This window comes from Colobus angolensis, unplaced genomic scaffold (assembly GCF_000951035.1).
Source record: "Colobus angolensis palliatus isolate OR3802 unplaced genomic scaffold, Cang.pa_1.0 Scaffold3, whole genome shotgun sequence".
NCBI classification, from domain to species: Eukaryota; Metazoa; Chordata; class Mammalia; order Primates; family Cercopithecidae; genus Colobus; species Colobus angolensis.
Genome location: NW_012116265.1, coordinates 2,543,825 through 2,568,612, shown reverse-complemented (window position 1 = coordinate 2,568,612; position 24,788 = coordinate 2,543,825). Strand labels below are relative to the sequence as shown.

General features: G+C 39.3%; 1 protein-coding gene across 2 annotated transcripts in view; it reads right to left on the bottom strand.

The window, feature by feature from the left end:
- RPS6KA5 (ribosomal protein S6 kinase, 90kDa, polypeptide 5) overlaps nt 1–24,788 on the bottom strand; it is a 199,765-nt gene that overhangs the window by 113,376 nt on the left and 61,601 nt on the right. For both annotated transcript variants that reach the window (XM_011949415.1, XM_011949416.1), the window contains exon 3: nt 3,166–3,384. In XM_011949415.1, coding sequence (XP_011804805.1) covers nt 3,166–3,384 — 219 coding nt within the window. The remainder of the gene's footprint in view (nt 1–3,165; nt 3,385–24,788) is intronic.

The window sequence follows — 24,788 nt, the reverse complement described above, 5'->3', positions numbered from 1 at the left end:
GTATGCATATATACTGCTTTTGCAGCTAAAACTTTAAGAAAACATATAGTTTTTTAAAAAAGGTTTATAGTATCTACTTAGTCATCAAACTGTCAGCAAGGTCCCTGAAGAGCTAGACATGTAAGTTCTTGCTAATACCTCACAAAAAGCTGGATAAAGTCAATCAATAAACCTTTTGGGGCTGTAACAGGCTGAACTGTATCTTCCCAAAATTCATTATGTTGAAGTCCTAGCCTCCAGTACCTTAGAATGTGACTGTAAATGGAGTTAAAATGAGGCGCCCAGGGTGGAACCCAAAGCAATCTGACTGGTATCCTTACAGGAAGAAGAAATTTGGGCTCAAAAAGAGATACCAGGGCACACATGTATAGGGGGACAACATGTGAAGAGGTGATAAGACAGTGGCGATCTGCAAGCCAAGGGAAGACGCCGTGGGAGAAACTAACACTAGTGGCACACTGATCTTGGACTTCCAGCCTCCAGCACTATGAGAAAATAAATGTCTATTGTTTAAGCCACTCAGCCGTAGCAAACTAACACAGGGACCAAGTGTGTGGCACGATGTTTGGGAAACCGTGCGTTAGAGCACTGCAAACAAATAACTGAACCATAAAAACAGTTTATAGTCCTCTTCTAAATTCCTGAAAAGTTTTCATCTTTAAAAGTCAACTGCTGTAACAGGCCCAAAGAATAATTGTGTGAAAAAAATTAATGTGAACAGAAGATAGAAGGGCATGGTTTCTAAATGCAACGCCTCACTCACTGTGGAATGAATATGTTGTCTAGTTCACGTTCCACTTTTGAGTTAGCATAAGAAATGGGTTTTCTTGTTTTGTTTTGGATTTGTTTATTTAGGGCCAATGACAAAGACCAAAAGTAATGGAGAGCCAACAATGAAAAAGCAACATGATTAAGGACTACTGTTTTCTAGTCAAATACAAAATATTTCACTCATATCTATCTACTTCTAAATTTAAAATGTTTTATAAAAATTATAATTTTAAATAATTTTAAAATGCATATTGAGTATAGTTAACAGAACAGGAAAAAAAAATAAGAGAGAAGAGAGACAGAAAGGGCAGGGGCAGGATAGCACGTAATGGTGCAGAGTCCAAGAACCTGTTTTCTTAACAGCTTCTGACTCGGACAACCTTAGACACATGATTTAACTTTTATGAGTTTATTGTCAAGGAAGAAACTTGAAAAGATAATCAATTCTCAAACAGTCCTCATGGACTTCCTAAGGCTTTCCTGGAAATTATTCTAGGGTAAAGAATAGAAATAAACTGGTAGGGCCTGGTACCCTTAGGCCCAGATACAAGCAGAGCTACTCCTTTCCATTTGTTTTCCACTTGAATTTCTGTTTGTTCATTTGAGGCAAGGGTCCTGCACTAAAAATGTTTGAAACCGCTGCATTAGAATGCTCTGTCACCTACAACAGTCTTATTGTTCATGTGGGTAGATACTGAAGACATATCTACGAAAAAAATCAATAACATAGCAGATACACACAGGAGGCAGAATGAAGGGTCAAATGATATTGACTCACTGGAACAACAGGCAAATGGTAACATTAATGGGGACTCTAAGAGGAGAGAAGAGAGTGTGTCCTACATGAATAAAGATTTAGAATTGTTAATTGATGGTAAGCATTGCAAAATGAGCATGAAGTGTAACAACATGGCTCAAAAGGTGAATGCAATCTTAGGTATCATTAATAAAAATATAATTTCTAAACGAAAAGCATTCAATAAAATGGCCAAATGTATATTTAAAAAACCGGTTTGTATTACCAATAATTAAAGAATACAGGCAGCAATTTAGGGAAACAGAAGACAGACATTGGAATAAGTCAGACTTGAGCTCCAATCTTCAAGCACACACAAGATATGTAACTTCAAGACATACAGCTTCCAGAATGTTGACATCACTAATGAGGGGATCCTGCAGTGTCTTTGTGCGGGTCAGTAATATTATGGACTACACCTAGTGTAACAGCTGGCATACTGTAGGCACTTAAGAAATAGCTAATGCTTGCAAAGCACTATGTGAAATTCCAGCTCATTTAATACTTACCATAATTCTAGAAGAGAGTGATATCACATACATGCAAATTAACACAAGCACAGGACCAAAATGGTCACAGATGAAATCTTTAACAATGGTAGAATACTAGAAGCACTGCCATTTCTCTAGTGGGAACAGAAAACGGTGCAACTTTTCTGCAAAGCAATCTGGTAATGTGTGCTGAGGACTTTTCCAAAGATCATATATAAAGGTCCAGTTCTATCTGAGAAAGAAATGGACTCAGAAAGTGCCTAGGGTGGAAATGGGAGTGTAAAGGCTGACTGATTAGTAGCTAATCAAGTTTTTCACCAGAAATGCAAAGCATCTGTAGGAACAGAAGTATTTTCTTTCTTTTTTATTTTCCCCCATTACTGGTTTCCATGAACATCCCCTTGTCAGCCTAAACCTGTTCATTCTGAGAACTTCTAAAGCAGAAATTGGCCCACTTCACCAATCAGTTCCTCACATTTGAATGGAAGCATACTGCCCAGGGAGGTAGATACCCCTAGCAATTCAAATGTTTCTTAACATTAATAAAGGAAGGGCTGGGATTGGCAGTTCAACACCTGTAATCCCAGCACTTTGGGAGGCCAAGGCAGGCAGATCACTTGAGTTCTGGAGTTCGAGAGCAGGCTGGCCAATATGGTGAAACCCCATCTCTACTTAAAATATAAAAATTAGCTGGGCATGGTGGTGCATGCCTGTAGTCCCAGCTACTCAGGAGGCTGAGGCAGGAGAATTGCCTGAACCTGGGAGGCGGAGGTTGCAATGAGCTGAGATTGCACCACTGTACTCCAGCCCGGGTGACAGAGCTAGACTCTGTCTCCAAAAAAAAAAAAGAAAAAGAAAAGAAAGGAAAAGAAAGAAAGAAAAAAAGACTAAGAAAAGAGTGTGGAATACAAGTATGTAAATTCTTTCATAATGGGAGGCCTCAAATCCAGAGTAATGCATGATATTCCAGGAGATGCCACCACAAAGAATGAGAATCAAAAATTTCACTTCTTCTAAGTCCATAGTATCTTGTCCTTCGAGAACATTATAACTTAAGACCCAAAGAAAAATGCTTTCATAAAAAGTCTGATAACAACTGACACTTACCTAAAATGAGATGAAGTTTGGTTTCCGTCTGGAAAGCATAATGTAATGTCACCAAAAATGGCGACTGCCTAATGTGCTCCAGGACTTGTCGTTCTGTCCTTGTATGCTCTGTGGTTTTGGCCTTTTGAACTATTGTTGCCTTTTTCAAAACTTTCATGGCATACAGCTTTCCAGTATCATGACCGCTTATTTTACGAACTAGAAATACTTTTCCATAAGCTGAAAATGAAAAGAAAAAAACAAAAAGAATTAAAATGCTACACAGGCAAAATGGTAATTTAGTAGAACTAAATTTATTTAATGCACAAAAAAATATACTCTTTAAAGGAAAAAGCATCCTTGGTACCAGTTCAAACAGTTCTTTGACAGATTTCTTGAATTTTAACCAAATATATTTCTAGGTCTAACCCTCAATGTTTACATATCTAGCCACTGCTGACAAAATTATGCTTTTACTCTTTTACTGTTATTCTCTCCTCAATATTTTTAGCTGTAGGAAACTAGCTGTTATTATGGTCAACTAACCACAATCCAATTCTGGAACAACCAGGACATTTTAGACATCAGATAAAACTTCTAGGTGTATATATATATTTGTTACTGATGTAGATAAATGAAGGCAGTTCTTAATAAGAATTTCATATATATATATACACACACATACATATATATATAAATCAAATGCCTCAATTATTCCTCTATACTTATAAAAAAGCCTAAAGCAACATAAGCTGACATTACATGAACAAAAGAGATCTTCAGACTTAAAACATAAGAAGATCCTAAACTGCATACAATACAGACAGAAGCCCTTTTGTATCTCTGGGCAATAATCTACAGCTTACTAGGTCAACCTCGCCACATTTTTCATAATAAGGACTCTGTTGGGCACAATCCTATGTGTGGTGCCCCTCCTCCAGGTGGAGGAATTGGGGTCGTGTGGGCACTGTGCCTGTGGGCAGAGCAGGTTCTCTGCATTTATTTTCTTCGAGAAGTGGGCTAGGGCAGGAAGAAGTGGAAGGAAGAGGGAGGAAGAAGGGAAGGTAAAAAAACAAAAACACTTTGGGAATGAAAAGGTGAGTCCCCTACTTCATCCCTGCAAGGTATCAATTCGCTACAGTTAATCTGTTTTAAATGGCAAATGCTTTCTGGGATGTTTAAGTCCAGTCTCTCTTAAATGCTTTAATCAGACTATTACTGAGTTAGTTTGAATTCGGGCCCAGATCAGTGTTCACACTCTACAGTATTTACCACCTAATTCTATTGTAATCCACCCACTAGAAGAAGCTCTTGTACTCCATATGTTATTCAGTTTTGTACTTTGGGAACTGGATTAGTAACAACACACAATGTGCAAGAGATCAGTGAAAGACTAATAATCCTGAGAAGGAGCGCCAACATTTATTAAGGACTTGCTGATGCCAGGCTCTGCACTAAACATATTGATTCACTTAATCCTCACAACAGCCAGTGAAGCTGGTGCTTTTAGCAATTCTACTTCACGCATGAGGAAATGTGTTCAGAATAGTTACAGAACTGGCCCAAAGACTGTGGCAAGAAGCAGCAGAACTGATTCAAATGCAAAGAGTGTGACTCCACGGACCACACTCTGAACCATAAATGAACAAAAAAGTGATTCCTCACAAGTGCAAGTAATCAGACATTCTGGATCTTAATATAACCAGTACTGTAAACATACTGAATACATTTCCAGGGCACAGAAAAAGTTCACAAAGGTTTGCGTATTATCTCATCAGAAATACAATAATTATAGGTTGAGACCTTAGTAAGGCAGAAGTGAACCAAAAAGATACAATGACAACTTTTGGAACCTAACAAAATAGAGTATAAAAATAAAAAAATGTTTATCTATTCAGAAGCAACAAAATGAAGCTAGAAAATACTATGCACTATGCCTTCCAACAGGGCAAGCCACTATATAAACTCAGGAGAAAGTAAAGTCTTCCACAAGCAGCCCTGCAACTTCTGCGTTCCTTACATACACATGGCACCTACCCTAAATTCTTGTTATCCCAGGTTCCTATCTCCAGAGCACTACGGTTTTTAGAAATCAGGAAATCCACCTATGCTGTCAAAACCAGGAATTCTTTCCACAACATCACTGAAACATGGATGTTCAGCTTCTTCCTGCTACCTCTGCCCTCAACATAGGTGTTGACCATGTGACACACAGACTTCTGGGTGTTAGAATCTAACATCTGAGTACTTGTCAGGCACTTACAATATATATTAACTCATTCAATTCTTACAACACTCCTGTAAGGAGGTGAGAACTATTATCTCCATTTTATAAATGAAGAAACTGAAGTAGAGAAAAGTTGGGTCACTTGTCCAAGATCACACTTGCCATTTAGTCTGACTCCTGGGCCCACAGTCCTACCTGTAGTCCAGCTGCTTCACTTAAGTGAATGACTTCATAGGCAAATAAATAGGGAACCAGAGATTAAACAGAAGTGACAATGCAAGTTAGCTGTTTTAACAGTGAATGGACCCCGTGCTCCTACCTCCAAGAGGAGGAAGTTTTGCAAAGTGGCCCATTTTATTGATGGGAGGCTCTATCAGAAAATCTTCCTTATATTGCCGGGCGTGGTGGTTCATGCCTGTAATTCCAGCTCTTTGGGAGGCTGAGGCAGGTGGATCATCTGAGGTCAGGAGTTTCGAGACCAGCCTGACCAACATGGAGAAACCCCATCTCTACAAAGAATACAAAATTAGCCAGGCATGGTGGCCCATGCCTGTAATCCCAGCTACTCAGGAGGCTGAGGCAGGAGAATCGCTTGAACCCAGGAGGTGGAGGTTGCAGTGAGCCGAGAGTGCACCATTGCACTGCAGCCTGGGCAACCAGAGTGAAACTCAGTCTGAAAGAAAATCTTTATATTGACTGGAAGCAGAACTTTTTATAATTTTCATTTGTCCTTCCATACCCTCTGGACTTAAAAAAGAATATCATTCTTCTTAAGATAATCTTTTAAATATTTAAAAACACTATCATGCCATCTCCATATTCCTCCTTAAACCAATCTCAAAGTAAGATGACTCTGAGACCTCTCACCACTAAGAGGTTCTACTGATATGTTCTGTGGGGTTGTAAATATTTTTCTCTTTGATTTCTTTCTGTTACTTTAAAAACTATTGTATTTCACTCCAAATATGCATGAGGTAGGATGTCAATATATACGATCAAATAATATAAAATCAGCCTGATTGCTATGTTACACTCTATATGGTCAAATAATAAACAATCATCCTTGCCATGTGAGAACATCCAGAAGTTTCCCAATAATACGAATTAAAGACCACGTACTCTGCCAATGCAATTGTGTTCATCTGTCAGACAATGTCAGGGAAAAACTATAATGAAGCTCATAAATATTTTGTTTTTACTTTTATAGTTGCCATGATTAACATTTAAGCTACAATGCTTCATCACATACTAAGTATCAGTGGTTGCTTATTATCAACAACATTCAGGGAGTGCCTTACAACCTTCCCAACAGTAAGTATTTCAGATAACAATCTTACTTCTAAGAAGGCTGTGTAATTAAATCGTAGTTGCCTCCAAACAGTTTTGTTTTTAAAGCACCCAGAAGACTATCACATTGCAGAATGGGGAGAAAACACATTCTGTACTGGAGAGATCTTGAAGAAGCCACCTTACCTGGTTAAGTCAGTTTATAGCTCAGAGCAGAGAAAGAAAGTAAAGTAGTCCTTCTGTTGAATAATGCTATCTATTCCAGAACCACCTTTTTGTTCTCCAGTATTTCAAGAGCGGCCATTGAAACTGGAATTGGTGGCAATATTCTTTTCTTTTAGTTTGCAACTGGATGAATGACTGCCTGCAAGTGCAGCCAACTCCTGCCTTTCATTCATTATGTGTGCCCTGACATTATTAGAGTAATCTTATTTTTAAAGTATCTTTAAGAAACTGCAAAGACTACCATAGTGAAAACTACTTTGGCCAAAAAAAAAGATAAACAAAATAGGGACTGGGTTCAGTGGTTCATGCCTATAATGCCAATACTTTGGGGGTCTGAGGTACAAGGATCATTTGAGGCTAAAAGTTTGAGATAGCAGTGAGCCATGATTGCACCACTGCACTACAGCCTGTGTGACAGAGCATGATCCTGTCTCCAAAGGAAGAAAAAGAAAGATAAAACAATAGTACTTCCTGCTTGGATGGAGCTGCTTCGGTAAAAAAACTACCTTCATGCCTTAATAGGTATAACTCTAATTTCTGCATCAACATGCAATAGCATGAAATGCTCAATTAGCAATCCTCACAGAAGTCATGTCTACCGCTGTTAATCTTTTCAACTACATCAGAGCTAAGGTCTTTTCAAGATACTCTGTTAGGAAATATGAACAGGGGGCCGGGCGTGGTGGTTCACGCCTGTAATCCCAGCACTTTGGGAGGCCAAGGTGGGCAGATCACCTGAGGTCAGGAGTTCCAGACCAGTCTGACCAACATGGTGAAACCCTATCTCTACTAAAAATACAAAAGTTGGCTGGGGGTAGTAGCTCACGCCTGTAATCCCAGCACTTTGGGAGGCCGAGGTGGGCAGATCATGAGGTCAGGAGGAGACCATCCTGGCTAACACAGTAAAATCCTGTCTCTACAAAAAATACAAAAAATTAGCCGGGCATTGTGGTGGGTGCCTGTGGTCCCAGCTGCTCAGGAGGTTGACGCAGGAGGATGGCATGAACCCGAGAGGTAGAGCTTGCAGTGAGCCGAGATCGTGCCACTGCACTCCAGCCTTGGCAACAGAGACTCCATCTCAAACAAAAACAAAAACAAAAACAAAAATTAGCCTGGGCGTGGTGGTGGGTGCCTGTAATCCCAGCTACTCGGGAGGCCAAGGCAGAAGAATCGCTTTAACCCAGGAGGCAGAGGTTGCAGTGAGCTGACATCGCATCATTGCACTCCAGCCTGGGGGACAGAGCAAGACATCATCTCAAAAAAAAAAAAAAGAAAAAGAAAAAAAAGAAATATGAGTAAGGTATGAGCACAGTGGCTCATGTCTGTAATCCCAGAACTTTGAAAGGCACAGGCAGGCAAATCACTTGAACCCAGGAGTTTGAGATGAACCTGGGCAACATAAGGAGACCCCGTCTCTACAAAGAATACAAAAAATTATGTAGGTGTGGTGGAGCATGCCTGTGGTCCCAGCTACTTGGGAGGATGAAGTGGGAGAAATCGCTTGAACCCAAGAGGCAGAAGTTGCAGAGAGCCAAGATCATGCCACTGCACTCTGGCCTGGACAACAGGGCAAACCCTGTCTCGGGGAAAAAAAAAGAAGAAAGGAGAGAGAGAAAGAAAGGGAGAAAGAAAAAGAAAGAAGGAAAGAAAAGGAAAGGGAAGGAAGGGGAGGGGAAAGGGGAATGGAGAAAAGAAGAGCAAAAGAGAACATGAAGTTCTAAACTTACTTACTTACTTACTTACTTACTTATTTATTTATTTATGACCAAGTCTTACTCTGTTGCCCAGGCCGGAGTGTAGTGGCATGATCTTGGCTCACTGCAACCTCTCCCTCCCAGGTTCAAGCGTTTCTCCCGTCCCAGCCTCCCAAGTAGCTGGGACTACAGGCGCCCACTATCACGCCCAGCTAATTTTTGTATTTTTTGTAAAGATGAGGTTTCACCATATTGGCCAGGATGGTCTCGAACTCCTGACCTCCAGTGATCCACCCACCTTGGCTTCCCAAAGTGCTGGGATTTCAGGCGTGAGCCACCGCACTCAGCCTGAGATCACGAAGTTCACTGTTTTCCAGAGGACTAGTCCTGCAGCGTTTGACTGAACTCGAGGTAGAGGTTCTACTTTTTGAGCTTGAGGGAAAGTACATTCTAAGAACAAATGACAGGAATGATTACTTACTGATTTAGCTTGGCTGATATTTGAGACCACATGAATGAGGTAAATTTTTCAATTCATGGCCCTACAGACACCATTTTGAATGCTGCGGAAAACGTCTGTGCTCTTTTAGCTAAGCAGCCATTTCAGAAGAGAGAACTGGATCAACTATGTAAATTTTTCCAAAGCTGGAGATAGCTTTCTATAGGCTGGAAGAACACTGCAGATATGTTATAAAGGTCACTTATGTTCAAATTGAAATGTGGATTTATAATTCTATTCTACCTGATGTGGATAGCAAAATGTCGACAGTCTTTGTTGATAATGATTTCAGGGGCTTAATGACAAGAAATAATATAAACTGAACCAAAGGAAGTGTCACAGAAAAATTTCTAGTTCCTTGGAGTAGGTTTCTTTTCAGCTTGCTGTTCCAAATGTGTGGCTCTTATTCCATTTACCACAATTATTGTGAACCAGGTTTTAAGCACTTGTTGCTATAATAAAGAAAAGTTAAAAATGACTGACAGTTTTAAAACAAGAAGACATTCATGCTGCCATGTCAGAAACCACTGCAGAATTCCACCTTATTTTTAAAGCCAAGCCAAAGTAGTCTTCTTGAGCATAAACTTATCTTTTCACTTATTTGCAAAATTTGAATTTATTAAAAATGTTCCTAAGTAGCCTTTAATCTTTTTTTATTTTTGAAACGGAGTTTTGCTCTTGTTGCCCAGGTTAGAGTGCAATGCCACGATCTCGGCTCACCGCAACCTTGACCTTCTGGGTTCAAGCAATTCTCTTGCCTCAGCCTCCCAAGTAGCTGGGATTACAAGGCACAAGCCACCACGCCCGGCTAATTTTGTATTTTTAGTAGAGATGGGGTTTTCCATGCATGTTAGTCAGGCTGGTTTCAAACTCTCGACCTCAGGTGATCTGCCCACCTCGGCCTCCCAAAGTGCTGGGATTATAGGTGTGAGCCACCGCGCCCGGCCGTGTTTAATTTTTACATTAAAATGGTATGAGGTTAATTTGTTAAAAAATATTTTTAATTTGTAAAAACAATCAATTTAAAATGTAACATTATTAAATGCATGCAAAATTTTGTGTGTGTACACATTTACATGCATTATTCTGAAGGAAGCAACCACGAGCCAGGAATAAGAGCCATTGTTCAGAGGCCCCTGGTTTATGGCCTTCCTTATGGTGCTCAACTTGGACATGCTGTTCTCACTAGGACCTGAATTGCTCAACCAAGGTGAGAGCAATGTTTTCTTTCACTCAAACTTTTGTTAATGCAGCTTAAAATTATACCGTGAATAGAATGTTTACTAGGCATGCTGCACTTTGGGTTCATAACAAACTTATTAACTATTGAACTTGAACTACTACTTAAAAAAATACAGTAGAAACACTCTTAAATGACTTCTACTCAGCCAGCTGCTAACACTGACTTAGTCTTATACTCCCCTTTCCCTCTGAAAACACCCCCTGCGCACTGACAAGGTATGACTAGTTTACCCGTGTGTTTCTGCGCCCATGCAGTTCCATGCCAGTCACTGATACTTGTTGCTTTGCCTGTTTCTGCTTGTTGTATGTTATTCTTATTATGCAAATTCATTAAATATTACATAAAACACTGAAATGTGCATGTGAAAGAGAAAAATGAGGATGAATGCTTTGAAAGGACTAGATATAAGCAAAACACTTTGAAGAAAGGAACTGCTGAAAAATTAGGTGTGAGTGAAACAACTGTAAAAGGCTAGGGGGAAACTGTGAAAATCTAAAAGGATTTTGTATGCAGACTACTTCAAATGTGTCTAGTTCTCACTCTAAAGAATCTGAAACTGTTATTTTTAGATGATGGATTCAACCATGGTTTATGCAAAATAAACCACTGCTTTGAACCTATACTCAGAGTCCTGTGCTTACATCCAAAGATTCACAAGTGAAGTATTCTTACACATTTTAAGTAAAAAATGTTCAAAAAATATATAATGATTTTTAAATGATTCCCACTTGAACCAACTTTTTAAAATTACCTACACATACCAACTGTGTCATAAGAGAGAATTTCTACTAACTGAAGAATCACATTAATCACTGCAAAAATTCATCTTTCCAGATTATCGGAATCTTGTGAAATGGTGACTTGGTCATCAACCATACTAGCTATGCCTCCCGGTGTGCTTATTTCAATCTGGTAAACATGATTACCACAGCATCTTACTAAAAAAGAAATATGATAAAACAGGAATCAAAAGAAGACTAAGAAGCATATTCATAAATAATTCTCTATTTATATTTCAGAAGACAAGCTGTTTTCCTAACGAAATAGTGATGTCTTCACTGCTGGAGTTAATGACCATCTGTGGTGGGTGCTGATGGTGTCTGCCAGATCCCCTTTATAGGCCGGGGCACCTATTGTCCAGCTGCTGTGAGTGCTGGCTGCTGGAGAAAGACCTCCGATGGACAGGGACTGCCACACCCGGAAGGTTATATGCCATCATTCTCTACTCCACCCTCACTCAAGCAGCCTGCAGCCAATGACTAACACAGGTATAAAAGGCCTGCCTCTTTGCTCTTGCTCCAAAACTTCCCATGAGTCCAGGCTGAATCCAGACCACTGCTTAGACCACACACTTGTTTAGGCTCCTCCCCGACCACCCTCCTTCCCTCACTCTTGTTCTCCTGAGAGTGCTCCTGCAGTAAATCACATATGCCCAAATCCATGTCCTGGGCTCTGCTTCTAACTAACATGACCTAACACAGTATCGATAATAAATAAAATTGTATTTACACTAGAGAGACAATGTCAATTGACACTTCATATGGAATCATCTTTTTACTACGGCATAAAACATCACAAACATTTAACCTCTAAGACTTACACAAATATTGTAGGCTTACACTGAAGCATAAGGTATAGTGGGTATACACATACACAAATGCAAAATTATAAATTTTTTGAATGACAATTTTGACAATTTAATGAATACATGCTTTTAAAGGTATTATTTTAATACGGATACTTTCCGAACACTTAAAAGAATAAAATGACAAATGATGACTAAGTCGTCATACTTTTCTAACAGTCTTTTACATGACTCAACCAAAGTATTTTTCCCTCTATTACGTCATCAAAAAGTAGCAATGTCTTTAAGTTGCCTAGTGCAATTTACAGCACTCTCTAGTAACAAATTACCCATGAGAAACAAGTATGTCTCATTTAATAAATGAAATGTGTTACTGTAAATCTGTGGTTTGAAAAAAAAAAAGGTTGGAGGAAAAAAAGCTACCTTATCAGGAATATTCATAGCATCTGGGACCAATGAGTAAAGAATTATGACAAATTACATTTCAAGATGGCACTTAAGGCTGGGGTAAGCAGCCCAAAGACAGCCTCAACTGGAAAACCAGTATTTCCACAGAGCAAACTTACAAGATCTACTGTTGATTAGATGACAGCAACAACAACAACAACAACAAAGGAAATCCACATAAGGAAAAAGTGAACTTCTTAAGAGGACACGAGGGACCAAGGTAGGCACAAACGGTTATTGCTCATTAGACACTATCATAAGCAAGGCCCTCGGAATTTCTACACTTTGCTGGCACTCACGCCAAGGTTTCATAAACTCAGAAATAACTCTGCATTACATGAAGACCAGCTCCATACTATTCCATTTACAAGGTTCTATGTTGTATGCTTTGTGTGTGTTTGTGTGTGTGTGTGTGTGTGTGTGTGTGTGTGTATAACACATACATATTTAATACTCACTACTCTTACCTCCAGCACCCAGAACAGTGTTTGCCTCTTGGTAAATACAAAGGAATGAATCCCAAGACCAACGGGAATGAATTGAAAGGTTTTAAATTGAAAAGTGACAGAATCAAATTTGCCCATCAGAAAAATCATTCTGGCTGTAGAGTGGAAATAAATGCACCAGCAAGGCCTGAAACCAGGAAGACCTTTGGTGGTTGTTATTTCTCTATTTACTGCAGGACACATTTTAGGCTTTACAAAAAATACTCATTAAGAAATGACATTCACTTATGTATAAAGCTAATCTGAAAGCTTGGTAATGTACTACATTAACTCTTTTAGAAGCTGAGCTACATTCCCTTTCAGCTTCCCCAATAACAGCTAAAACTGAAAAACAAAATAGCTAAAACTTACATAGCACTTATTATGTGTCAGGCGATCAAAACATTTTATTACTCATGTCACATATATCTTAGCAGAGGAGTGTTAACCTACAATACACTAAGATGGTTCAGAATCTACGATGTTTGAATAGTTAAAAGAAAACAAATAAGAGGCTGGGCATGGTGGTTCACACCTGTAATCCCAGCACTTTGGGAGGCCAAGGCGGGTGGACCACCTGAGGTCAGGTGTTTGAGAGAAGCCTGGCCAACATGGTGAAATCCCATCTCTACTAAAAATACAAAAATTAGCCAGGCGTGGTGTGGGCGCCTGTAATCCTAGCTACTCAGGAGGCTGAGGCAGGAGAATTGCTTGAATCTGGGAGGTGGAGGTTGCAGTGAGCTGAGATCATGCCACTGCACTCCAGCCTGGGTGACAGAGAAAGACTCCGTCCCAAAAAAAAAAAAGAAAAAAGAAAGAAATACAATCTTTCCATTTGACATGTTATGCTTAAGATAACATACAAATCAACTTCTCATAAATGCTAACAAAATTGCAATTAGCAACATTTCATTTATGAGGTATTTTCTCACTTGTTAAATTTTTATTATTAAAAATATCACTTTAGTTGAAATTACTCTCAGAGACGCTAATAAAGTAAGTGACTATATAAAATAATAAATAAATAATCTCTTCTTATAAGTAAGTCCTAAATAATTTTGTTTTTTCAATTTAGGTTACAGCTTTACAATGGAGTTCCCTGTTCAATAAATAACCACAACCCATGGTTATCTAGTAATTGGCAATTCATATTCATTATCTTATTAATCTTATAAGAACATTGTGAGATAGGTAATATTATAATAACTTAAGCCAAACGGATTTGAGCTCAGAGTTCATATGATTAACTCAAGAAACTCAAGTAAGCAACCACAGTGTCAAGATGCAAACCTGAGTCTTCCACATTATCCTCGATGCTCAAGTACTCTACAACCGTGTGAAAGCACCAAAACCAGAAGAGTGAATCAACTTGGCTGCATCCTTTACTCTTACATGGCAAAATTTTTCTTTTTTCCTTTTTGTCAAGGTAAGACAAGACCACATCAGCTCTTCAAAGTACATGACCATATATGATAAAAAAAAAAAAAAGAAAATCCAGAGAATACTAAAGTCTTTAGCTGAGACCTTCATGCTGCACTTTATTATTAGAATTACTGATAATGCACACCCACAGGTACATTTAAACACCTTCTTCTCCCACACTTGGACAGATAGCTCAAAGAAGGCAAAATGGTCAAAAGGAAGGCAGCAGGAGAGATTAAAAAAGATATAAAGGGCCAGGCACAGTATCTCATGCCTGTAATCCCAGCATTTGGGAGGCCAAGGCGGGCGGATCACAAGGTCAGGAGATTGAGACCATCCTGGCTAACATGGTGAAACCTCGTCTCTACCAAAAATACAAAAAATTAGCCAGGCATGGTGGCGGGCGCCTGTAGTCCCAACTACTCGGGAGGCTGAGGCAGGAGAGTGGTGTGAACCCGGGAAGCGGAACTTTCAGTGAGCAGAGATCGTGTCACTGTACTTCAGCGTGGACGACAAAGCGAGACTCTGTCTCAAAAAAAAAAAAGAAATAAAAATATAATCATTATTCCCCAAAATAACCCAAAATTTCATCATCACACAAATTCTAAAAGATGAACCAAAGATATTTCCTGGGCTTTTGCGTATCAATCTGAAGAGTACTGCTAGAGACAACAGCATAAATGACATACTGATAGACTATTATTACACTTCATACGATGCTGGATTATGGGCAGGTAGGGGCACAGAGCAACAGGGTTGGAAAAATATATAGGGATGATCTTAAGAGCTTACAATCTAGAGGAAAGATTGCAGATGTGAAGAAAATTCAGAGAACAAGTCAGTGCTATGCTCTCTATGGAAGGCTCAGTGCAACAATTCAGAGAATAAAGCAATCTGGGCAGGATTTGGACAGGTGGAAAAAAAGATGAGTACTACCAATGGGGGAACAAGATAAGGCAGGGCATCAGAGGGTGGAAAAATACACATAATTGTAGGCAAGTGAAGGAAAACAAACCAGACTAGAAAGTAGGCAGACAAAAACAAGCAAAAAACAAATGACCCCATTAAAAAATGGGCAAAGGAAATGAATAGATCCTTCTCAAAAGAAAACATACACACGGCCAACAAGCATATGAAAAAATGTTCAGCATCGCTAATCATCAGAGAAACGTAAATAAAAACCACAATGAGATGCCATCTCACACCAGTCAGAAGGGCTATTGTTCAAGAGTAAAAAAATAACAGATACTGGTGAGGTTGTGGAAAAAAGGGAGCGTTTATACACTGCTAGTGGGAATGTAAATTCCATCAGCCACTGTGGAAAGCAGTTGAGATTTCTCAAAGAACTTCAAAAAGAACTACCACTCAACCCAGAAATCCCATTACTAGGTATATACACAAAGGAATATAAATCATTCTACCAAAAAGACACATGTACTCATATGTTCATTGCATGTTCACTGCAGCACTATTCAAAATAGCAAAGACATGGCATCAACCTAGATGCCCATCAATGGTGGACTGGATAAAGAAAATATGGTACATATACACCACAGAATACTATGCAGCCATTTAAAAAAATGAAATCATGTCCTTTGCAGCAACATGGATACAGCTGGGGGCCATTTTCCTAAGTGAACTGATGTAAGAAAAGAAAATGATCTCACTTTTAAGTGGGAGCTAAACACTGAGTACACATGGAAATAAAAATGGAAACAATAGATACTAGGGCCTACTTGAGGGAGAGGGTAGGAAGAGAGTGATGGCTGAAAAACTACATATAGGGTACTACACTCACTACCTAAGTGAGAAAATCATTTTTACACCAAACACCAGCGACAGGCAATTTACTCAGGTAACAAACCTGAATATGTACCCCCGAACCTAAAATAAAAGTTGGGGAACAAAAATAGAAAGTAGGCAGAGTATCAGGGTAAGCTGGGCGAAAAAAGGTAACAGGGGAAACTGAAAGCAAGGCAAGAATTTGGGCTTGAATAGTTAACTGGGAAAAAATGCAGTATAAGTTCTTAAATAGGAAAACTGCATGAAAATGTTGTATTTTAATAAGACTGTATATTATGTATAACAGTATGATATTAAAATGCATAAATGGAAGAGAAAGCATACAGAAAGGCAGACAGGTTAAGACACCCCTTGAAAGAATTCATACATAAGGTAAAATGAGTGATAGCACTTTCTGTTCATAGGCCCAGAAAAGGTAAATCCAAGGATCACTTTAAAGGGAAAATTATAGGACTTTGTGAGAAAACAGAAGTAAAGAGGCTGGGCTGAGCACAGTGGCTCACACCTGTAATCCCGGCACTTTGGAAGGCCGAGGCAGGTGGGTCACTTGAGGTCAGGAGATTGAGATCAGCCTGGCTAACATGGTAAAATGCTGTCTCTACTAAAAATACAAAAAATAGCTAGGCATGGTGGTGCGCATTTGTAATCCCAGTTACTTGGGCAGCTGAGGCAGGAGAATAGTTTGAACTTGGGAGGCAGAGGTTGCAGTGAGCTGAGATCACACCACTGCACTCAAGTCTGGGTGACAGAGTGAGACTCCATCTCAAAAAAGAGAAAGAGAAAGAGACCAAAATAGAGAAGAATCCAAAAAGAATCCAAAATTATTTAAAAGTTTCTAGCTTGGAAAACTGACCAAGAAGATTAGTGATAAGCCAAAGGAAACTAGACAGTTCAAGAGAAGCAAGTCAATCTGAGTAAACAAGATTTTTATGCATATTATATGTATTTAAATGGCAAAAAGTAAATCTTTCATATTTAAATATTCCACAAAGCCTTCAGGATATTTGATGAATAGCATTTTTTCTAGTTTAAATATATAGAAATTATTTCATCAGAAGAGTTTTCAGTTTCATTTCCAAAGAAAACCTTACATGACACATGAAGACATCTGATGAGGCTTTTCTATTATTCTAAGTAGTGCTGAAAAAAAAAATTATCTTAAAAAGGTAATGAAACTGAAAGATTAGTGGTAAAATTTTTGAATAAAAATTGAGATTTTATTATATTCATAATAAAAGCTTCCACCTACTCCATTTAGTCATCAAAACTGTGATTTTTTTAAATGCAGATATACTCACAATGACATTTCTTAGTTATCCCATTTTCTCATAAGAAACTGTCAGCTGGCGAAAAAGAAAAGCAGTCTCCATGGCCGACAACTGATCCATTATAAAACTGCACACGCATGAAATGGAAATGCAAAGGTAAAAAAATTACAGGTAAACTGTTTCCTAGCTTTGTAGAATTGTCTTCAAGGCCTGTGACCAATCTACTCAATGTGGAGGTATAATAGATAATGAGTCAAAGCATAAAATGTGTTGAAAGAAAATATACACAAGGTTTGATTATACAAATTTGATATTAAAATTTTCACATATACAAAAATGGGCTGATAATCTGCCTTTTTTACTGTCCTAGTGTATTTTTTGAAATCAAGGTTATACTGGACCCATACAATGAGTTGGAGGAAATAATCCCCCTCTTCCTGTTCTCTGAAAGAGTTTGTGGAAGATCAGAATTACCTATGCTTTGAACGTGTGGCAGAACTCATTCTTAAAACTGTACTGAGTGTCTTTCCAGTAGGAGGATTTGTACTTACTGACCAATCTAACAGTTATAGGACTATGCAGGTTTCTCACACCTTTTTCAATCAGTTTGGTAACTTACAGATTTCCAGATTACTGTGCATGTTAAACTTTGAGGAACATTACGTCAGAAAACTAACTCCTGTCCACCTCCCAAATTAAATGCTATTTTGTCCAATTCTTTAGTTTTCTTTTTTCAACTCCACAAATGAGACGTCATGACCACAGCTTTACGCTTTAGACTGTTTGTTCAGTAATCCTTTTTGCATCTCGGAAAATTCTCCAGGGATTATTTTCCTTCCCCCTAAAACTACTTCTTTTAAAATTGTCATAGGGGACCTATTGGTAGAAAACACATTCAGCTTTTGTATGTTTGAAAATTTTGGCTGGGTGTGGTGGCTCATGCCTGTAATCTCAGCACTCTGGGAGGGCGAGGCAGGCGGATCATGAGGTCAGGAGTTCCAGACCAGCCTGGCTAATATGGTGAAACCCCATCTCTACTAAAAATACAAAAATTAGCCAGCCATGGTGGCATGCGCCAGTAGTCCCAACTACTCAGGAGGCTGAGGCAGAAGAATCACTTGAACGCAGGAGGTGGAGGTTGCAGTGAGCTAAGATCGTGCCACTGCACTTCAGGCTGGGTGACAGAGCGAGACTCCGTCTCAAAAACAAAAAAAAACAAGTGTCTTTTTGCCCACACTTAGGGAAAACAGTTTTGCTGAGTATACAATTGTAGAGTAACAGCTATTTTCGCTGGGCATTTTGAAGATATTATTCCACTTTACATGGCTTCCAGGGTTGCTGTTCTAAAGTCCACTGTTTAATTGTTGTTCCTTTATAAATAAGTCTTTTCTCTTTGACGGCTTTTCAGGTATTTCTCTGTCTCTTGTGTTCATCAGTTTCTCTCTGATGTATCTACATAAGAATTTCTTTATATTTGTATGCATAGATTTGCTCTCTGCAAATTTACATTTAATCCTGTAAACTCCCAGCTATTATTTCTTTGAACAGTGCCTCTACTCATTCTATTAGCTCCTTCTGAAAGTCTGATTAGAAAAATATTGTATCTTCTCTGTCTATTCTCTTTTTTTTTGAGACTACCTGTCAACCCAGGCTGGAGTGTAGTGATGTGATCCTAACTCACTGTGGCCTTGACCTCCCAGGCTCAAACAACCCTCTCACCTCAGCCTCCTGAGTGCCTAGGGCTACAGTCATACATGCACCACCATGCCCAGCTAAGTTAGTTTGTTTTTCTAGAGACAGGGTCTCACTATGTTGCCCAGACAGATGGGGATCCTCCCACCTCAGCCTCCCAAAGTGCTGGGATTACAGTTGTGAGCCACCACACCCGGCCTATCCTCTATGTCTTAATAGTTCTCTCATATGCTATCTCTTTTTTCTCCATTCTATATTCTGCATATTTTCTTCAAATCTATCTTCCAATCCACACTAATTTTCTCTTTAGCTATATCTCATCTACTAGTAAACCATCCATTGAGTTTATACTTTGAATTGTTTTTTTCACTCCTAGAAGGACTACTGGTTCTTTTTCCAATCTGGTCATTTTTTAACATGTATTATTCCGTAATATTACAACCAAATCTCTTTTTAATTAAAAAAATACACATTTATATTTTATATCTAATAATTCCAACAGTCTCTTTAGGTCTAATTCTACTATTTGTTGTTTCCACTTCTTTCACTCATAGTGCTTTGCTTTTTGGATGTTTGTGATTTTTGATAGTAAAATCATGTCTGTAAAACTTTCTTTGCTATTTCCTTAAGATCTAAGTAAATCCCCCAGAGATGATTTACATTTGCTTTGCTAGTGCTGTTGGGAACACTACCAATTCATAAGTAGAATAAACTAAATTCATACTTGTTTGTGTGATATACATATATATATGATAGAGTCTTCCTCTGTGTAGTAACTCACTGCATCCTCCACCTTCCGGATTCAAGCAATTCTCCCTGCCTCGACCTCCACAGTAGCTGGGATTACAGGTGCCTGCCACTATGCCTGGCTAATTTTTGTATTTTTAGTAGAGATGGGGTTTTCCCATGTTGGCCAGGCTGGCCTTGAACTCCTGACCTCAGGTGATCCGCCTGCCTCAGCCTCCCGCAGTGCTGTGATTACAGGCATGAGCCACCGTGCCTGGCCGGGATTTTTTTTTTTTTTTTTAATCACATAAGTGGATAACACACTGAAGCTGCAAACCTGTATGATGTTTGGTTTAAGGCTGTGACTCAGGGAAGGCTTTTACTACTTATCTGTTTCCTTCACCCAAAGCCAATGCTAAGCTAGAAAAGTTTCCCCTCCATCTCCCTTTGCAGGCTAGATTTTTATTTTCTCATTTACTCTTTTACTGAGCAGTAGCCTTCTGTACCTCTTGAGTGCCTTAGAAGCTGTCTCCTATATATGAAGTATGAAAATGGTAAACCCAAAGAACTAGTTCACAATTCACTGGTGGATTTCTCCAGTGTAACTTCTGCCCTCAGGCAGCTTATTTGCTTCTCTAAATTCCTGCTCCCATTTTATTTTTTCAAGCTTAAGAACTCTATGCAGTTGATAGAAAGACTACTCAACTGCATAGATCACCTGGCAAGAGTAAGGAAAATTCCTTATCTAGCACTTTAGGGGTTTAATAATGACTGTGGCCACACGCAGTGGCTCATGCCTATAATCCCAGCGCTCTGGGAAGCCAAGGCAGGAGGATTTCTTGGGCCCAGGAGTTTGAAGCCAGCCTGGGCAACATAACAAGACGCTGTCTCTACTAAATAAATAAGCAAGCAAGCAAGCTGGGTGTGGTGGAACATGTTTGCAGTCCCAGCTACTCAGGAGGTCAAGGTGAAAGGACTGCTTGAGCCCAGAAGTTCAAAGCTATAGTGAGACAGGGTCTTGCTCTATCTCCCAGGCTAGAGAGCAATGGCACAATCATGGCTCACTGTAGCCTCGACCTTCCAGACTCAAGAGATCCTCCTGCCTCAGCATCCCTAGTAGCTGGGACTATAAGTGAGTGTTACAATACCTCAGGCTAATTTTTTTTTTTTTTTTTTATTTTCAGTAGAGATGAAATTTCACTATGTTGCCCAGGCTAGTCTCGAACTCCTGGGGTCAAGTGATACTTCCACCTCAGCCTCTCAAAGTGCTGAGATTACAGGCATGAGCCACTGCACCAGGCCCTAAGATTGCCTTTTTCTTTCTGCTTCTGTATTTGGAATATACTGCATACATTAAATTAACAGATCAATGGATAGAATTAATCTCATTGTTCTTGTTAAGTACTGTAAAATTCAATGGTGAAATTAATCACTAATATTACATTTTAATAGTGTCCTTGAGAAGGTTCTGTAGATGCTATGTCTATTTTGCTATAGAGAAGTTATCTATTATTACAGATTAAGTTGTTTAGCTTTGACCATATCTGTCTCAGTCTGAGATAATGTTTTCCTTAAAAACTGCTATAAATCTATTTTTAAAATAAATAAGAATTGGATTAATTAAAAGTATATAAACAGCAGTTTCATTTGATCAACTGTACTAATATTTTTACTAAGTTTTGCTTTTGATAAAAAACGTAAAAACTGACATTTCTAAAACTTCAATATGAAAAAGGCATCTCTAAAACATGGAAAGTCATGTAAACATTGCAAATAAGAATAGCAATTTGTTTTCAAATTTTCAAGGACCTTTACATATAACAAGGTCCCTTACTATATGGAATAAGTATACTCATCCATTCATTCAAAAATATTTGAGAAACTACTATGCATAAGTTACCTACTAAGAAAGTTTCTGTTTACCCAAATCCTATTTTCCTGGCAATTTTATATCATTGGATTATAGATAAGTTAGATGGAATTCTGCCATCTAAATGGCAGATGGCAGGAAACATGCCAAGACACCATGAACTCTTCAGGCAATACAGATTATGATTAAAGTTTAAGCATATAATATTTTTCTGTCACAGACTTCCTCCTGTTTTAAAATTGTTTAACCTAACCTGTAGTAAAAAAGGAAGATCATCAGATTTCTTCCTGTTTTAAAATTATTTAACCTAACCTGTAGTAAAAAAGGAACATCATTCTCTTTTTTTTTTGTGCAGTGGCCGGATCTCAGCTCACTGCAAGTTCCGCCTCCCGGGTTTACGCCATTCTCCTGCCTCAGCCTCCGGAGTAGCTGGGACTACAGGCGCCCGCCACCTCGCCCGGCTAGTTTTTTGTATTTTTAGTAGAGACGGGGTTTCACCGTGTTAGCCAGGATGGTCTCAATCTCCTGACCGCCAGGATGGTCTCGATCTCCTGACCTCGTGATCCGCCCGTCTCGGCCTCCCAAAGTGCTGGGATTACAGGCTTGAGCCACCGCGCCCGGCCTGGAACATCATTCTCACATCAAGAATTACTTTAAACAGAACTTGAGAGAATTTACAGAACCTTGTATTCAAAATATTTAAAAGTGTGCATCACTTTTTATAAAGTATCTGAAAACGAAAAACAAAAACATATGTTCATACAAAAATTTGTACATGAACGTTCACAGCAGCATTATATTTACGCATTTGTTTATTTTTTAGACAGAGAGTCTTGCTCTGCTGCCTAGGGTGGAGTACAGTGGCACAATCATGGCTCACTGCAGCCTCAAACTCCTGTTCAAGCAATCCTCCCACCTCAGCCTCCCAAGTAGCTAGGACTACAGACACGTACCACATCATGCCCAGCCAATTTTTAAATTTTTGTCAAGATGGGAGTCTCACTATTTTACCCAGGCTAGTCTCCAAAGCAGCACTACTTATAACAGGCAAAAGATGGAAACAACCCAAATGTCCATCTCCTGATGAACAGAGAGACAAAATGTGGTATATCTGTACAATGAAATAGTAAGTCATAAAAAGTACGAAGTACTGGCTAGGCACAGTGGCTCACATCTGTAATTCTAGCACTCTGGGAGGCTGGGGCAGGCAGATTGCCTGAGGTCGGGAGTTCGAGACCAATCTGGCAAACATGGTGAAACCCCATCTCTACTGAAAATACAAAAAAATTAGGCGAGCATGGTGGCATGTGTCTGTAATCTCAGGTACTCCGGAGGCTGAGGCAGGGGAATTACTTGAACCAGGGAGGTGGAGGTTGCAGTGAGATCGGGCCACTGCACTGCAGCCTGGGTGGCACAGTGAGACTCCGTTTAAAAAAAAAAAAAAAGGTATGAAGTACTGATGTGTACTACAACATGAAAGAACCTAGAAAACATTATGCTAAGTGAAAGAAGTTGGTCACCAGGGACTACACATTTGTATGTTTCCCTTATATGAAATGTCCAGAAGAGGCAAATATATAGATACGAAAATTCAGTTACTGGTTGTTCAGGACTGGGGAGGATGGTGAGCTTGCTTGGGCATTAACAGTTAACGGGTTCAGGGTTTCTTTCTGAGGTAAGGAAAATGATATAAAATTGACTATGGTGATAGCTGCACAACTTTGTGAATATACTAAAACCACTGAATTGCACACTTTAAATGATGGAACAATATGGTACATGAGTTATATCGCAATAAAGTTGTTACCAAGAAAAAAAGCCACATACAGATAAAACAGATAAAAACATGCAGATAAAAGATATTATAAAAACAATCTATAATATATATCAACCTTAAGAACTTTTGACCAGATGTCACAAGCACTATTTTTAAGGGAAATAAGTCACCACAGAACTGTGACCCTCTTTCCCCTTTGAGTAGATATTGCCTTTGAAACAGGAAACAAAGGTAGAAATAAAGGATATTATTTTGATATTTTGAAAGCATGATTTCTTAGGAATGCAAGTGGGGTAGAGCTTGAGTTTTTAAAAAATACATATGAACAAATTACCTGAAGGTGGAAATGTACAATAACATCTCCAAGTTGACAGTTACACTAAATTTCCGACAATAACATGCTTAGTTGATGGGAATAGACTATTCATTGTGCTTATTCACTGGTAGCTGTAAAAATTGGGCCTACATGGCATGCTAAACTACTCAGGGAGGTTATAAAGACCTTATACAGATACAGGCAGGGCCGTAGATGAAGGCTCATTACTAAATGATCTAAAGACAGCTTACATAAGTGAACTCAAATAGATGTGAGGCAGGCTGGGTGCGGTGGCTGACGCCTGTAACCCTAGCACTTTGGGAGGCTGAGGCAGGCAGATCACGAGGTCAGGAGTTTGAGACCAGCCTGGTCAACATGGTGAAACCCCGTCTCTACTAAAAACACAACAAATAAGCCAGGCATGGTGGCGCATGCCTGTAATCCCAGCTACTCAGGAGGCTGAGGCAGAAGAATCGCTTGAACCCAGGAGGCGGAAGTTGCAGCCAGTCAAGATAGAGCCACTGCACTCCAGCCTGGGTGACAGAGCTAGACTTCGTCTCAAAAAGCAAAACAAAACAAAACAAAAAACAGACGTGAGGCTAGAGAAGTGGCTGGTATTGATTACAGAAGCCTCAAGAGAAAGGCTTTTTCTCTTGCTATAATGCTTGGCATTTTGGAAGGGATGGGCAGATACCCTTATATGGACAGGTGTAATCCATCCTGTCAGGGGCTAGAACTCTGAGGTCCCTGAGAGTGTGAAGCTAAACTGTAGTGGAGAAGAAAAATGGTCTGTCATCTGAGGCTCTCCCTGGTCTTCCAGGAAAAGAGATTCTAGACCTGCTGAGAATGGGGGGCGGGGTGAGGGGGGAAGAGTTAAAGTCCTCCTTTGTACCTTGACCTGATGGGAGAAAAATGACAGAAGCCAGTTCTCATAGCAGCAGTGACTGCAGAGCAACACAGTCCAGGGAGAGAACTGAATAGGAAACATACACATGACAAGAAGCTGTGTAACTGGCAAGGCCTAGCATAAAACTGAAAATGCGAGTGCCTTGTTCATGAATTACTAACAATTTCAGAA